This window comes from Diabrotica virgifera, chromosome 2 (genome assembly GCF_917563875.1).
Source record: "Diabrotica virgifera virgifera chromosome 2, PGI_DIABVI_V3a".
Taxonomy (NCBI): domain Eukaryota; kingdom Metazoa; phylum Arthropoda; class Insecta; order Coleoptera; family Chrysomelidae; genus Diabrotica; species Diabrotica virgifera.
This window is the reverse complement of record NC_065444.1, coordinates 28,020,091-28,036,964: the sequence shown is the minus strand read 5'-3', so window position 1 is coordinate 28,036,964 and position 16,874 is coordinate 28,020,091. Positions and strand designations below refer to the sequence as shown.

The 16,874-nt window shown below is 32.3% G+C and overlaps 1 protein-coding gene across 2 annotated transcripts in view; it reads left to right on the top strand.

Annotated features, from left to right (window-relative positions):
- Positions 1-1,093: 1,093 nt before the first annotated feature.
- The window catches only part of LOC126880004 (polyamine-transporting ATPase 13A3-like), a 107,711-nt gene continuing 91,930 nt past the window's right edge, over positions 1,094-16,874 (top strand). For both annotated transcript variants that reach the window (XM_050643513.1, XM_050643512.1), the window contains exon 1: positions 1,094-1,254. In XM_050643513.1, the coding sequence (XP_050499470.1) occupies positions 1,233-1,254 (22 nt within the window). In that variant the 5' untranslated portion in view covers positions 1,094-1,232. The remainder of the gene's footprint in view (positions 1,255-16,874) is intronic.

Sequence of the window (16,874 nt, the reverse complement as noted above, 5' to 3'; positions counted from 1 at the left end):
TTTACATGACAGAAGAGTGTTTTCAGAAGTCGTGGAAGATATGGGGAATGAGCTAAGGCTGTGGGAATCATATTGTAATTATTCACTTAAATCTTTTGCTCACTCTGCTTTGAATAACTATGTTCAAAACATTGCGTATTCGTGATGATAACTGCTGGTCTTGAAATAGATAATCTTGATTGTAATGCAAAAAAACCTGTTCTTTTTGTAAATTTAACGTCAAAAATATTTAGTCATCATCGTTATCAATGTCGTTATAACTCGTTACTATTGTTTTTACTATTGCCTTCCATGTTTGTCGGTCCTGTGCTACTATTTCCCATGGTCTCACTCCCATTTTTTTCAGATCTTCTCTGACTGCATCTTTCCATCTTTTTCTAGACCTACAGACCTCCCACCTGACCGCTCCCAGAGCAGCTATGAAAGATTTTTGAAAAAAACTCACATTTTTTGTCATTAAAATTTAAAGTTTTCGGCATGGAATTGGAATTCGAAATTTGGTAAAATTTCGGGAAAACTTTTAGGGCACTATTCGGCAGCAAATGTTTCTTGGGGATTTTTTGTCCGGGATTTTTGTGGGGATATTTTGTCAAAAAAAATTGTGGGGATTATTTGTCCGGGATCTTTTGTGGGGATTTTTTGTCCGGGGATTATTTGTCCAGGGATAATTTGTGGGGATTTTTTGTCCGGGATTATTTGTCCAAGGATTATTTGTCCGGAGACCTATAAGACAGACATAGTGAATTCCTGATAGCGAAAAATTTGGAAGGAGGAAAAATAACCGCTTTTTCCAGATTATTGTAGCGAAGGTTCCAAACATTATATAGAGCAATTATATTTTTAAAATTGATAAAACATCTAATTTTCAAACCAAATTTCTTGCATAAGTTTTACCCTTTGAAACTCATTATAATCAGTTATCAGTTTGTTTAACATTAGTAGGTACTAGGTTTGGAATTTCCTAACAAAGATAGTATACCAATATTATCCTCAAAAAAATTAGTTAATTGAATAACTCCGTGTATAGAGCAGTTTGCGTTGTTTGTTTACCTCGACATAACGAGTAGGTAAGTAGATGATTATGTTAATATATATGGTTTTTGCTATTTTGCGACCAGTGTTCGGTGCGGTAGCTGTTAGTTCAACATCAACATCGTGAAGCTCGAATTGCAGTGGGGTGCGATAATTACAAATTAAATTTTGATTCTGATTTCACACGTGGTGTCCGGAGAATGAAAAACTGTCAAGTTCAAGGTAGATTGTTACATTTCCTCATAATATTTTAAATTATTTCGTGGTTCGTTATTTCTTTGTTTATAAACAAATTCCAATTTATAAAAATATGCACTCCCTCTTTTCTTTGTTTGTTATGGTAGGCCATAAAGTTTTGTAATTTTATTATTTAATATTTTCGATGCGGTTATGTAGCTACCTGCTTGTGGGATTATTGTCAAAATAAAAATTATTTTGTTTTCTTTTACTTGAAAATAGAAAGGTATTCTTGAAGTGCGTTCCTGAGTCGACTTTATTGGAGCATCTCGTTACATCATATTGTTCTGAAGGTATTTTTTTGTGGAATCTTAATGCAATTTACCATTTTAGTTGTGAATAAACCAGTTTAAGTTTGAAATTAAATTTCTTCGACGTTTTGATTTCCACTTCGGAAATCGCTCTCAAAATACAAATTATAAATAAATTAAACAAATTTTGTTTGTGTTACTTGGTAAAAAATTATTCTAATAATTTAATTTTATCTGACTCATATACATATTATTGACAATTCAGGCATACTTATATTCTACATTTTAAAGAAAATGACTTTAAAATTATATTGTCAATATTTTTGAGGTACATTTCTGGGATGACTTTATTGGAAGATAGTTTATTATATTATGTATATGAAATCAAATGTAACTAAAGAATACTCGTCAAAAAATCATAGCTTGTGATTTGTCTTTAAAAAGACAAACACATACAATGATGACAGTATAATGCTCCTGTTAGTGATCATATAGTAAGTCATTCTAAATATCTGGTGTTACATTTAGTTTACTCTCAATATTAACACCAACTCTGATTTGTATGTATGTTATTTTAAAACATAAATTATGTATCCTTGAATCCTCGATATGTTATTCACTTGCTAATAGTGGTATTTTCTTTCTATTGATTTCCTCTTTTAATATAAGTACCCAGATCCTACTTCCTTCTGTCGAGTAATTTGCGACTCAATCGGTTTAATTAAACGTAATAAGAACCGTTTTTTGATGTTTCTCTGTTTTATCTGTTTCTATCAATACTTGAATTTTTTCTATATACTTGAATCTTTTCATTGAACTCTTAAGTTAATTTTCCCATGCGTGTTTACATATTCAATTTTATATTTTTGATAACATTGATTTGATCACTTTGATCAATTTGAAAACAAATTGATCAAACTTTATTGGTCTTGATGTTTCATCTAAATAAAAATGTTCGCATTCACAAGGTATTTTATAAATACAATTCTTTGTTCTTTTTTTGTTCATTGTTAGTTTTAGATAAAATAGATCTCAATGTGTTTGTTGTTTTGAACGTTCTTGAAAACTTCAAGAACGTTTAATGTTGAATTTATTTCCTATCGTCTTAATTTTTTCCGATAACCTTTTTATGTGTGGTATTGTTATTTTCCTCGTATTATTTTTTGTTAAAGGAAATATGTTATAGGATCCTGTTCTAAATTATTCTGTTCCATTCGGTATATCAATCATTTGTTAATTAAACAGATTTTAACAATTGATTTTCTTCTTAGAACCAATTTTAGTTGGAACATTTATTTTGGAATTTATTGCCATATCAAGAACACATCATCGACATACACTTTTATCTTCCCCACACTATGGGTTTTACATTTTGTTTAAAAATAATATTTATTTCAAAATATTCCATAAATACATTCCCTAATATTGAAGATAAATAATCCGAGCCCTAAGATAGACCAAAATTTTGTTTGTAGAGTTCATTATTTAGTTGACAATAGGTATTATCACTACGTAATGTCAATAATTCCATTATAGCTGATACATTGAAACTTAAACTTATTTTAAAGTAAAATTGTGGAATATTCCCATCAAAAATAATACCTAAAATGGATACATTAAATAAAAGTTCAGTTAAAAACACCTGTCAGAAGAAAAGTGGTTGTATTATTTGTGTGGTTGTAACATTTATCAAAACTGAAACATTTCTAGATTTTTACAGATCTAAGAAACGAATTAGTAAATTATATAATATTCATAAATCGCCATTTTAAAGCTTTAAACCTGGTTTTATAAAATAATTACCTCAAAGTTCATTCAAAATGGTATTATACTTTTTACTGGTAGACGAAAGTTCTTTAAAACCGTGCATTTTTATTCTAAAATTGTTAATATGTAAAAAGTCCTCAGAATCCATTGCAGGAAACATAGAAGTTTTGGTTATCATTATCAGCGCTACAACCATGGGTGGTAGGGATGGGAAAAACCTACCGGTTATAACCTAAAACCGGATTTTTTACTCCCCAATAATCGGTTTTACCGGTTGATTTTTTTGTCCCGGTTATAACCGGTTTTTTTATTTTAATGTTATAACCGGTGAAAAACCCGATAAGTTGAAAAAATAATGAATTCAGAAAAAAATGAGAAAATGTTTACCCACCTGCGCGCGAATGTGAAATTTTAAGCTGAAGAAACCGATTTGACAACATTGATGACTGATTTCTTTACTGATAAGGATTGACATCGATTAGAATGGAGTATCGCAAACAAAAGGGCCAATTTCTCATATCGAGTTCAACTCCAGTTTAACCTGAACTTCTAGTAAACGTCAGTTTAAAGTCAAAATCGTCTTTCTCAATTCGCACGTTCAACCGATGGCAGTTTAAACTTGAACGATGCTTGAACGGTGGAATTCGGCCGTTCAAAGATTTCAGAACTCAGTTCAGATGATTTCATGGACTACGCATGCGTTGTATTAACACGAAACGCTGTTATAATATAAATATATCCTATTTTATTATATTAAGCCTAACGATAAATGATAACATTATCTTTGTTTTTATAATATTTATTTATAATTATTAAAATGACTATTTGACTATAAATACTTAAATTTAACTTTATTCAAAAACTGCATAAAAAAGGTAGTTCAAAATGGCGACAGTTTTTTACCTTTTGCCATTTATTGGCATTTCTCGTAAGCTGTAGAACGAGCGCTGACATGAACGGGCCATGAGAAATGCATTCCGAACAAAACCGAAGATCACCGGTGAACCTGGTTCAACTGTTAGATTACCGCAGGTATGAGAAATCGACCCTAAAGCTCAATGTAAATGTAACCTCTTGGGTATTGACTAAAAAACCGGTAACCGGTTATAACCGCCAGATTAAACCGTAGGTGAAAAAAACCGGTATAACCGAAAACCGGTGTTTTGTCAACAACCGCCATCCCTAATGGGTGGGTCCTGGCTGACTGTACAACTTTTTTCCAATTTGGTCGGTCTTCCATCCACCTAGGGTCCACTGGCGAAGCGTCCATGTAACCACTATTACCATTGGTAACAGTTAAAAATCTTGCAAATAAATATTTTATGACGATGAATAATTCCATTTACCAATATTTTTACCAATAGAAAAATATATTATTATATTATGTGTTATAATAGTACCTACCTAATTCAGTAAATAGCCAACTACTCGTAACACACCAAAATATTGGCGAGTTTATGTGACTCAGTTGCACTTTATTGGACTCTGTTACCAGTCTCATTTGTGGTGACAATAGTTATATCCTCGCTATCGCTCGGGACCGGCTAGTGTCTGAAAATTTTGAAAGAGCGACTGCACACGACGGCGTAAGCCCGCTGTGTATATCAGTAGCCCTGTTACCAGATTTAAAATTGGTTACAGTACCTATAAAAAGTGTGCGTGCAGTTAACCATGGATGAGTGTAGCTGCCCGCTGCGTAATCGATCAACTACTTGAAAAGTAATTCTACTTGTATAATTTTGAAGAAAAAAAAACGAGATTATTGAAAATGAAAGACGTATTTTAAACAATTTAAAAAAGAAATCAAGAAAGCTTTTAAAGCAAATATTGCTAAACATAATGAGTTTGTTAAAAAAATAGATAGGTATATCCTTAGCACACTTATAATAGGTATCGTATGTTTTTTGACCAAACAAGAATTAGCGTTTCGTGGTCATTTTGAGGGTGACGACTCTGACAATAGATGCAATTACAGGGAATTGTTAACATTAATTGCCAAAAAAGATCAAAAATTTTGCCAACATCTAGAAACATCAACTGTTTTTTCGAGAGTTTCAAGTGATATACAAAATGATATTATTGAAGCTATATAAAATATACATTTAGCCATATCTTCATTTTTTTTTAAATAAGATTTTTTGCATCTGGTTTAGGTAACACTTTGGAAAAAGTCACGCGTCGCCACTGCTAGGGTCAAATGTAATGTTCATTTTCCGGAGATCTGCTTTGATGTTATCTCTCCATCGCATTCTGGGACGTCCGAGTGGTCTTTTGACTGTAGGAATAACCTCCCATACCAGTCTTACAGGTCTCTCGTTATGAAGCCTGCAGTCTGAAGTCTGCACGTGGCCTGCCCATCTTAGTCGCTGTGATTTAATTTCTTGGACAATATCGGCGTCATTGTAGATTGTAGAGTGATTTTAATTCGATATTAGTTCTGATCGTATACTAGTTTGTGGTGATGTCGTGGAGAGATCCGAAAATTTTTCTATAGTGCGGCCGATATGTGATACAATTGCACATTTAATAATACAAGCATATAATTTGGACCACATATACTACACATATAAAGGTTCAAATTTAGATATGAGGCCATCTCAGATTTTACCTTTTACAAAAATGGCGGGGATTCAAAATGGCTACTATACATATGTGACTAATAGCACGATAACTTTTGAACGAGACTTCAGATTTCAACCAAATTTGGTATATAGGTTCTTTTTTTGATTTACAAGATGGATGTGGTGAACCAGAAGAATCGGTTTACCAGAAGTTGTGTTTTTATGGTTGTTCATGTAAAAAATATGTTTTTTTTTTTCAATTTTTTCCCTCTGTATATATTAATTTTTCAAAAAGGTAATACCGCAATTGAATAGAGCATAAAATTATTTTGTAGAAAATATTTTGAAAATTTTAGTTATGTTAATTACCATTTAATAAATGCATAATGTATCTTCACATGTACCTATGTGTGACAGATTCGTACAAATATTATAAGAATTATTGTGAATTTAATCGTAGAAGCATATAATTTGGACGACATATATTACACACATCAAGGTTCAAATTTAGATAAAAGGCCATCTCAGATTTTACTTTTTACAAAAATGGCGGGCATTCAAAATGGCGACTATACATATGTGACTAATAGCACGATAACTTTTGAACGAAAAGTCCGATTTCAACCAAATTTGGTATATAGGTTCTTCTTTTGATGTGCAAGACCAAAGTCTTGAACCGGAAGAATCGATTTACAAGAAGTTGTGTTTTTCCTGATTTTTATGTAATTACATGTTGTTTTTCTAATAATTCTTTCACCCTATATATATTAATTTTTCAAAAAGTTAATACCGGCGTTGAAAAGAGCGTAAAAATATTTTTAGGCAATATTTTGAACTCTTTAGTTACGTTAATTACCAATTAATAAATGCATAATTTATCTTCACATGTACCTATAAACCTATGTGCGGCAGATTCGTGCAAATAATATAAGAATTATTGTGCATTTAATGGTTATATCATATAATTTGGACCACACACACTACACATAAAAAGATTCAAATTTAGATATGAGGCCATCTCAGATTTTATCTTTTACAAAAATGGCGGGCATTCAAAATGAATCTGACGCACACAGGTACATCTGAAGATACGTTATGCATTTATTAAATTGTAATTAAAATAACTAAAAAGTTCAAAATCTCTCGTAAAAATTATGTTTACACTCTTTTCAATGGCGGTATTAACTTTTTGAAAAATTAATATATACAGGGTTAAAGAATTGAAAAAAACAACAGATTTTTACATAAAAAAAAACAGTAAAAACACAACTTCTGGTGAACCGATTCTTCCGGTTCAAAACCTCGATCTTATTCATCCAAAAAACAACCTTGATGACAAATTTGGCTGAAATCGGACTTTTCGTTGAAAAGCTATCGTGCTATTATTCACATATGTATAGCCGCCATTTTGAATACTCGCCATTTTTGTAAAAGGCAAAATCTGAGATGGCCTCATATCTGAATTTGAACTTTTGTATGTGTAGTATATGTGGTCCAAATTATATGCTTCTACCGTTAAATTCACAATAATTCTTATAATATTCGCACGAATCTGCCACACAAAGGTACATGTGAAGATACGTTATGCATTTATTAAATGGTAATTAACATAACTAAAAAGTTCAAAATATTTTCTAAAACATATTCTTACGCTCTTTTCAATGATGGTACAGTAGAACCCCGCAAATCCGAACTAATTGGGGGGACAGCCTGTTCGGATTCCGAAAAGTTCGGATTATCCGAAAGTTAGCCTAAGAAGCTAACGAAGATGATTTTTAAAAGATTTGGACTGCCACCGATCCCTTTATGAAACTCTATCCGCACGTTTATGCCTCCAATATTCTAAAGCTGAAAAATATTTAGATCACTGAAATATTAAATCGCTAACGCCAGTAGTTTTGTTTCGTCACGGGACATGGGAATTCAGCCATGTAAATGATTCATTTAATTTGTAATCTGGATATTGATTACACTATGTTTCTCATGTTTCTTATCTTTTTCAATGTTTATGTTCATAGTATACCATGAAAAATGTGTATTATGCACATTCCTTTATTGATTGTGTTTAGTCTAACTCGACGCTTTTATTCACCCATTACGGCTGCCCCAAGTAGAAACACTGTATATCCATTCTTTTCAAAACCACTTTTATTGCATTTTTGGATTTAGGGTGTTGTTATCTACCATTTACCAAGGAAAAAAAATAAAAAATGAGTAGAACCGCAATTTAACATTGCTATGAAACACATTATATCACATTCAATCTTCACTTCACCACTTTACGTTTTCTACTCTGGTGAACATTTTTCGAATTGGCGCTTACAGTGTTTCTACTTGGAACAGCCGATTAGTGTTCCAGTGTTTAATACTGTAGCTAGCATCTTACGTAATTATTTTCTCACATAATAAACATGTTTTTAAATTTTTATTTTGAATTTTTAAATTTTTTTTTCACTTTCCGTTGGTTCGGATTTGCCGAAAGTTCGGATTTGCGGGGTTCGGATTTGCGGGGTTCTACTGTATTACCATTATGAAAAATTAATATATACAGGGTAAAAACATTGAAAATAAATTATTTACATAATATAAAATAGTTTTAAATGAAAAACCAGGAAAAACACAACTTCTGGTAAACCGATTCTTCCAGTTCACGACATAGACATTGTAAATCACAAAAAGAACCTATGTACCAAATTTGGTTGAAATTAGTCACATATGTATAGTCGCCCATTTTGAATGTCCGCCATTTTTGTTAAAGGCAAAATCTGAGATGGCCTCATATCTAAATTTGAACCTTTATATGTGCAGTATATGTGGCCCAATTTATATGCTTCTATCATTAAATGTGCAATTCTTATAAATATTTGCACGAATCTGCCGCACTACTAAGTATTTTTTCGTTCAAAATGTCTGAGCTTTTCTTCTGCTTTGGTCATGGTCCACGTTTCTTATCCATAAGTTAGTACAGGTCTGATGATAAATTTATAGATTTTCATCTTTGAATTTCTTGTATAGACAAAGCGAAAACGGCGGGTTCGTTGGAAGAAATATTCCCATGAGATTTTTTTGCATAATCACATTCGTGAGACACCCCAGAATAAGGTTCAAGAAGTCGCCCACGCGAAAAGTGTTCCAATTTTTTTTAACAATTTTTTTAATCAAATTGCAAAAATTAATGTTTTTGGCCCGGACAAATTTTTTTTTAAGTTAGCATCTATTTTTCTCTAAAGTTGATCGTGTTCGAGGTAAGCAATTTAAAATTTGAAAAACGCAAAAATGGCCATTTTTAAGACTTAATAACTCGGTTAAAGATTATTATTATGAAAGTCAGAAAGTGACTAAATCAAATTTCAAGCCCCCCTTCATGATCCTGAAGAAATTGGTGTCAATAATTTATTACTAAGCTGTTATTTTTATTTATTAATATTGAGCGGTAAGATCGTATTGACGCGGCTGTAAATGTGAGTGCGAGTGAGATTCGCCATTGGACTGCCTGAATGGCATCTATTTCGCACTCATCAAGGACGGCCGCCTAATACGTGCATGGCAATATAATTACATAAAAATAGCAGCTTAGTATTAAAATAATAACAAAAATTTCTTCAGGATCTTGTAGGGGGACTTTAAACTTTGATATAGTCACTTTCTGACTTTCATAGTAATAACTTTTAACCGAGTTATTAAGCCTTGAAAATCGCCATTTTTCGTTTTTATTCAATTTTAAAATGCTTTTTAATCAACTTTTGAGAAAAATTATAAGAGACCTTTTTTATCCAAAATAGTCCAAATAACCTAAAAAAATTGTCTGGGCCAAAAATATTGATTTTTGCAATTTGATTAAAAAAAATTGTTAAAAAAAGTTTGGACCACTTTTCGCGTGGGCGACGTCTTGAATCTTATCCTGGAATGTCTCACGAATGTGATTATGCAAAAAAGTCTCGTGGGAGTATTTTCTCCAGAGAACCCGCTGTTTTTGCCTTGTCTAGTAAGATTTTTTTGATTTTATAAGCTTATCCAGTGCGAATAGACAGCGATTTGTCGATTGGATTCTGTCTTTTATTTCTTCAGTAACATCGTTGTCACCTGTGATTACGGCCCCAGGTACTTAAAACTTTTTTCGGTCCCAGGTACTTTTTCGATTATCGAGATCCATAAAACTCAAAAATCAAAAACAAATCCTAATTAAAATCATAATATTAGTCCAGGACTTTTCACCTCGCACTTTTTACAGAATTGATCGATTTGCTTAAAAATTTGAGAATAAGTAGTGGATAGTCCAAAGATCAAAATCTATATGATGCCGAAAGGCGCTTTTACCATGCGGGGGGGGGGGGGGCTTTCACCCCATCTCGGGGGTGGAAATTTTTTATTTTATTTTGACCACAAAAGTTGATAAAAACATTCATTTTAAGTCAGAAATGTTCTATACATTTTTTTTAATAAAATTAATAGTTTTCGATTTATTCTCTATCAAAAGTGTTTTATATCGAAAAAATCAATGTTTTTCGATGTTATACTCATTTGCGTTTCACTCAATTTTTTCCGCAGAATTTTTTTTTTCAAACGAAGTTCTTGAGAATTAAATAACCTGCCATTTCATATTGAAACATTTTTTTGTATCTCTGATATTAATTTTGCTATTCTGAAGAAGAGGCCATTTTTTTCCAAACTACAAAAATTCGTTATTCGCTTTTAACTCCAGTTTTTTTTAAAACTGATCATTGTAAGCCAGTAAAACTTCTGGAATCTATTAATAATACATAAATAAAGAAGAGTGAATAAAGCCAATGACTAAAAACACCGCTAACTTACATTATTATACTTCCAGTTGGATTTCTTCTTTTTTTTTTCAAAAAAATATATTGATTTTTTAAACGTAACTTCTTTATTTTTTATCCTAGAAAGTTTAGTAAAAAGAATTTTGTACGTTTTTACAAGATCTATAAAGCTACTAGTACTAAGTCCTTTTAAAATCCCCAGTCGCAAAAAGAGGTGACTTTGAAAGGGTTGGTAAAGGTGGTTGTTGCATGTTATTACAAGTTTTAATTGTCAATACCTCACTCAATTTTTGCCGTAGAAAATATTTTTGCAAATCAGTTTCTTGGGAATTAAATAAGCTACAATTTTATATTTAACTATTTTTTCCTATCTCTGATGCTAATCTTTCTATTCTGAAGAAAAAGGCATTTTTTACCAATCTACAAAAATTCGTTGTTCGCTTTTAACTCCTTTTTTTAAACTAATCATTCAAAGCCGGTCAAACCTTTAGAACCTATTAATAATACATAAATAAAGAAGACCAAATAAGGTCAATGACTAATTTTAATTAGGGTGGTAAGTAGGGGGAAGTTTCCGATCACTTTTGCGCTGAAAAAAATAGGAACTGACATTATTTTTATTATGTCACTTAATTTTTGAGCTAGACACTATTTTTTAACTTTTGTAGACATACAAATATACAGATATTTTTAAATACTTTAAATTAGTTTAAACCAGTTTTCCTCGAAAATGCAGTTTTCCCGTCTTTTGACTTTGAAACTACAATATTTAGCATTTGACGATGAAGAGCTAGCAAATAATACAGTATAGCTCGATTACTATTGGTCTTAAAGAAAATTGAAACAAAACGGTTTTGTTTATTAGGTCTGGATCCCGCGTATGAAAAAAAAGTTGATTAATAGCAAGCTGAAAATTTGTTAATAGCTTAAGGGTGTCTAGTCGGATAAACTTTGATATATGGGAACACTGGAACAGCGCAGTTTTAATTGTGGAACAGGTTAAAAATTTGGAACGGTCAGACCACGAAAACGGCACATTTATTTTGTCCGACAGAATAGACTTGAAACTCTCCGAACAGAGATTAAACTCTCATGCACAAATCAGGCTGTTATTTATCACCAAATGGGCGTTTTGATGAGTGGAACATGTAGAATATTTCAAATGACAGGAATTATGACAGGTGATAAATAGGAGTCTGATTTTTGCATGAGAGTTTAATCTCTGTTCGGAGAGTTTAAGTCTATTCTGTCGGACAAAATAAATGTGCCGTTTTCGTGGTCTGACCGTTCCAAATTTTTAACCTGTTCCACAATTAAAACTGCCCCTGTTTCAGTGTTCCCATATATCACACTTTATCCGACTAGACACCCTTAACCTATTAACAAATTTTCAGCTTGCTATTAATCAACTTTTTTTTCATACGCGGGATCCAGACCTATATTTTTCCAAAAGGTACATTTTTGTTAAGCAAAGTTTTTTTGATAAAACGAAAAGTTTTTGAGTTATTAGCAGAAAACTGATTAAAAACATTGATTTTTTCGATATAAAATTAACACTTTCGATAGTGAATAAATCGAAAACTATAAATTTTATCAAAAAAATGTATAAAACGTTTTTTGTTTAGAATGAACGTTTTTACCAGCTTTTGTGGTCAAAATAAAATAAAAAATTTCCACCCCCGATATGGGGTGGCAACCACCCCCATGGTAAAAGCGCCTTTTCGCCCCATATAAATTTTGATCCTTGGACTTTCCACTACTTATTCTTAAATTTTCAAGCAAATCGATCCATTCTGTAAAAATTGCGAGGATTTGTCCTATTTTAAGCTTCATTACCTGGACTATATGCAAAAATGTATCTCTTCTCGCCTAGAAACTATCTATGCATTTTAAAAATTAACGAAGCAGAAGGATTATTAAGCAATAAATTACAAAAAGTTTGCAAATCTGCCATTTTAGTGCATTTTTAAAGGCTACAAATATCTTAAGTAACTGAATAGAGTTCTTGAGGTCAGTGCAATATTTGAATACACTTAGCATACATTAAATTATTTTTGGGCCTATAAATGTGTTAAACATTTTAGATGAGGATATTTTTAGATTTATTACAATTAAAAATATATTATCTATATTCGATTTACAGTCCACCATTAAACTTTGTTCATTGGGTCATTAGATCGATTATGTGTAGTATTCTTGCTCTTTGTGTCTGCCTGTTGTCTTTACCCATTTATCTTTTTTATATTACCCCTAATATAAAAACCAGTTAAAAAACATTTAGATGCCTTCAAAGCTACATGACGAACTAGAACTATTTTTTAACACGTTGACTGCCAACGACAAGATACCTCGTAGATTGGGTGCTTTGCTAGGACGGGTTACTAGGTACGAGTTATCTTCTCCTGTGTTTGCTCACATTTAACAATAATATATTTTTTCAATTAGGTCAACAACTTAGTTCTATTACACAAAATTATAATAAATTAATAATTAAAAATTAACACTACTTTCCTATGAAACAACAATAACGAATTCTTAAAATAATACAGTACTGTACTGAACAGATATCGATAAAGATAACAGAACAGATAACAGAACATCTGATCAGGACTGTTACGCCACTGTGTTGATAAACAACGCAATTTTGAGTGCTCTGATATTTCATCCGAATTTCGGAAATATCGAGAATTAGAAATTGTAAGAGTGAACTGTGAGCAAATAATATACTACAACAAAGTGCTGAGAGTGTTAGTGACACAATAGGACTAATAATATTCGAGGTAGGCTGAAATCAAAATAACGTGGCGTCTTATCTGTGGGTAGCGATTTATCTATCCGCAAGGTTGAATTGTAGATGATCGTTGGCGCTAGCAGATAGGCAACACATATTACACATTCCATAGGCGTATCAGAGGAATACGGAATGGATGAAATGAGCGAGATGGTTAAAGAAGTAACAAACGGAATGAGAGAGATAGCAAATGAAATGAAAGAAATGAGAACTGAGCGTAAAGAATTAATAAAAATTGTCAAAGATTTAACAAGTGAATGGAAGCAGAGTTTGGAAGAAGTAAAAGAGATTAGAAGAGAAAATGAAGTAATGAAAACTAAAATCAGGGTGCTAGAATATAAACTTGAAGCTATGGAAAAGAAAGAACGTCGAAATAACATTATTATCACCGGATTTGAAACTGCAGGAGATACTATAGAGCTAAAAGAAGATATAGAGAATCAGTTGCAAACTTTTCTTGGAACAAAGTGTGAGATAAAAGAGATAACGAAACTGAATAAGAGAATGTGCAAGTTAGAATTGAGTACATATGGTGATAAAGCAGACATAATGAAAAATAAGAACAAGTTAAGACATATTAAAGGAAGAAAACTTTTTATTGATGATGACTATACGATCCAAGAAAGAGAGATTCAAAAACAACTAAGAGAATATGCAAATGAACAGAGGCAAAAAGGTAATGTTGTAAAAGTTAAATACCAGAAGATCATTATAAATGATGAAATATGGAAATGGAATATGGAAACTGGCACAATTGAAAAAGAGAGCAACAGAGCTAATCCAAAAAACTAATAAAAGCAGAGGCGGACAAAACGACGACAAATTCGGCAATGAAAACGGAAAAAGAAATGGAACTGAAAGTTATAGATAAGAAAGGAGAAGTATGGAGAACAGCGACATGGAATGTTAGAGGAATAAGTGGAAAAGAGTTAGAATTAGTAGAAACCCTTAGCAACACAAACTATGCTGCAATAGCCATCACTGAGACAAAAAAAAGGGAGCTGGGACACAAATAATAGGAGATGGAAATCTATTAATATACAGTGGTGTAAAGGAAACTGAATGGGCCAGAGCAGGAGTAGCCTGTTTGATACCCAAAGATAAAGTAAAAGGTATAAGAAATTGGGAGTTCATCAATGAGAGACTATTGAAAGTATCAATGAATTGTAGTAAAAGCGATATTATAACTTTGATTGTAATATACGCACCTGGCGAAAGTGACAAAGCAAATGACAAAAATCAATTTTGGGAACAACTACAGCAGACAGTAGAAGATTATGAGGGAACACTCATAATATTGGGAGACTTCAATGCTAGAGTGGGAAACGAAAACATGAAATGGCAAGGAGCTATAGGTAGGCACGGAGAACACACAATTAATAAAAACGGGAAAAGATTGCTAGAGTTTTGTATAGATAATGATTTAGTTATAGCCAACACTTTCTTTGAACACAAGGAAATACACAAGATAACAAGAGCAATGCCCCAGCGAAATGAAAAATCAATAATAGACTTCATAATTGTTCCTCGAGAAAAAAGGAGTAAAGTTAAAGATGTCAGAGTGAAAAGAAGCTATGATATAGGTAGTGACCATTATCTACTAGAAGGAGTATTCAAGAATAACAACAAAGTCGAGGACCGAAAACAGATACAAAACAAAAACTATAGCGGAAGAATAAGAACCTATAAGCTGAGAAACTTGCAAACAAGAAATGAGTATATAGAAAAAACAGAAAAACAGTTTGCAAGGATTGAAAAGAGAAGACAAAGTAGAAATGTGGAAGAAAAGTGGATCAGATTTAAGGCAATACTATTAGAAACAGCAGGGCAAGTTTGCGGGTATACCAGAAGAAATAATCATAAAAAGCAGACAAGCTGGTGGAACAACGATATTAAAAAAGAAGTCAGAGAAAAGAAAAGGCTATGGAAAATGTACATACAAAAAAGAAATCAAGAGGCGTACGATAAATACAAGGAACAGCGCAACAAAGTTAAAGCAAGGATAAAACAAGAAAAGCAGAACGCCTGGGAAGAATTTGGAAGAACTATGGAAGAAAATAGTACCCAAAATACAAAATTATTTTATAGAGTATTAAAGAATATGAGAAGTAAAACGGAAATTAAACTACAGCAGATAAAAGATAGAAACGGAAATATAATAACTGAGGATGAGCCCATTATAGAAAGGTGGAGAGAATATTTCAAGGAGCTTTTAAACAATGAAAATACAACAGCAGAGAATTGCACACAGATAACAGACGAAACACCTGAAAGAGGGCAAGAAGACGTTTATGAAACTAAAATAAAGATGGAAGAAGTTGAAGATGCACTAGAAAAACTAAAAGTTGGTAAAGCAGCAGGGATCGACGGAATAGATGCTGAATTATTGAAATATCTTGGACAACAGGGTAAACAAGAATTACATGACCTACTAAATTTAGCGTGGACAAACAAAAAAATCCCAGAGGATTGGAACATTTCAATAATACTGCCTATACACAAAAAGGGAGACACGAAAGAGTGCAGTAATTATAGGGGTATATCACTTCTCTGCTCAGCGTTGAAAATCTACGAAATTATACTAGAAAAGAAACTACGAGAAATAGTTGAGCCTCGACTGGCGGATATACAAAGTGGATTTAGACCATCACACAGCGTACAAGATCATATATTCACACTACAGCAAATTACTGAGAAAACACTGTTAAAAAGCGATACACTGTACCTGGCGTTTTTAGATATGAAAAAGGCGTTGGACATGGTCAATAGAGAAGGAATATGGCAAAGCCTGATAAACAAGGAAGTAGATGAAGAACTTGTAAGTGTAATAAAAAGTTTGTATGTCAACACAAAAAACCAGGTCAGGACAAGTAACTTAATCTCCGGCGAATTCTCTAATAACGACGGGGTTAGACAAGGTGGAGTGTTGAGCCCACTGTTATTTATTTCCGTTATGGATGAAGTTATTAAAAAGTGTTGGAAAAAAACTAAAAAATGCGCTATAGGATATAGAAATTTGCAACAAATAAAAATTGAAGCCTGTGCATTTGCTGATGACATTGTATTAGTTGCAAGAACTGAAAAGGCTCTCGCAGATAACATTAGAATCTGGGCTGAAGAACTAAAAAACTACAACTTAATAATAAATATGGAGAAAACTAAAGTAATGACAATAGCCAACAAAGAAGCAACTGTAAATATTGAAATCGAAGGGCAAAAAATCGAGCAAGTAGACCTCTTTAAGTATTTGGGAATAATGTTAAACAACAAAGGTACACAAGAAGATGAAATTGGAAACAGAATAAAATTGGCAACGAGAACTTATTATTCACTGTATAAAAATTTCCTAAACAAAAAAGAAATATCGAGGAAAACCAAAATGACAGTATATAAAACTGTATATATGCCAATTACAATATATGGGGCAGAAAACTGGGTACTTAATGACAGACAAAGA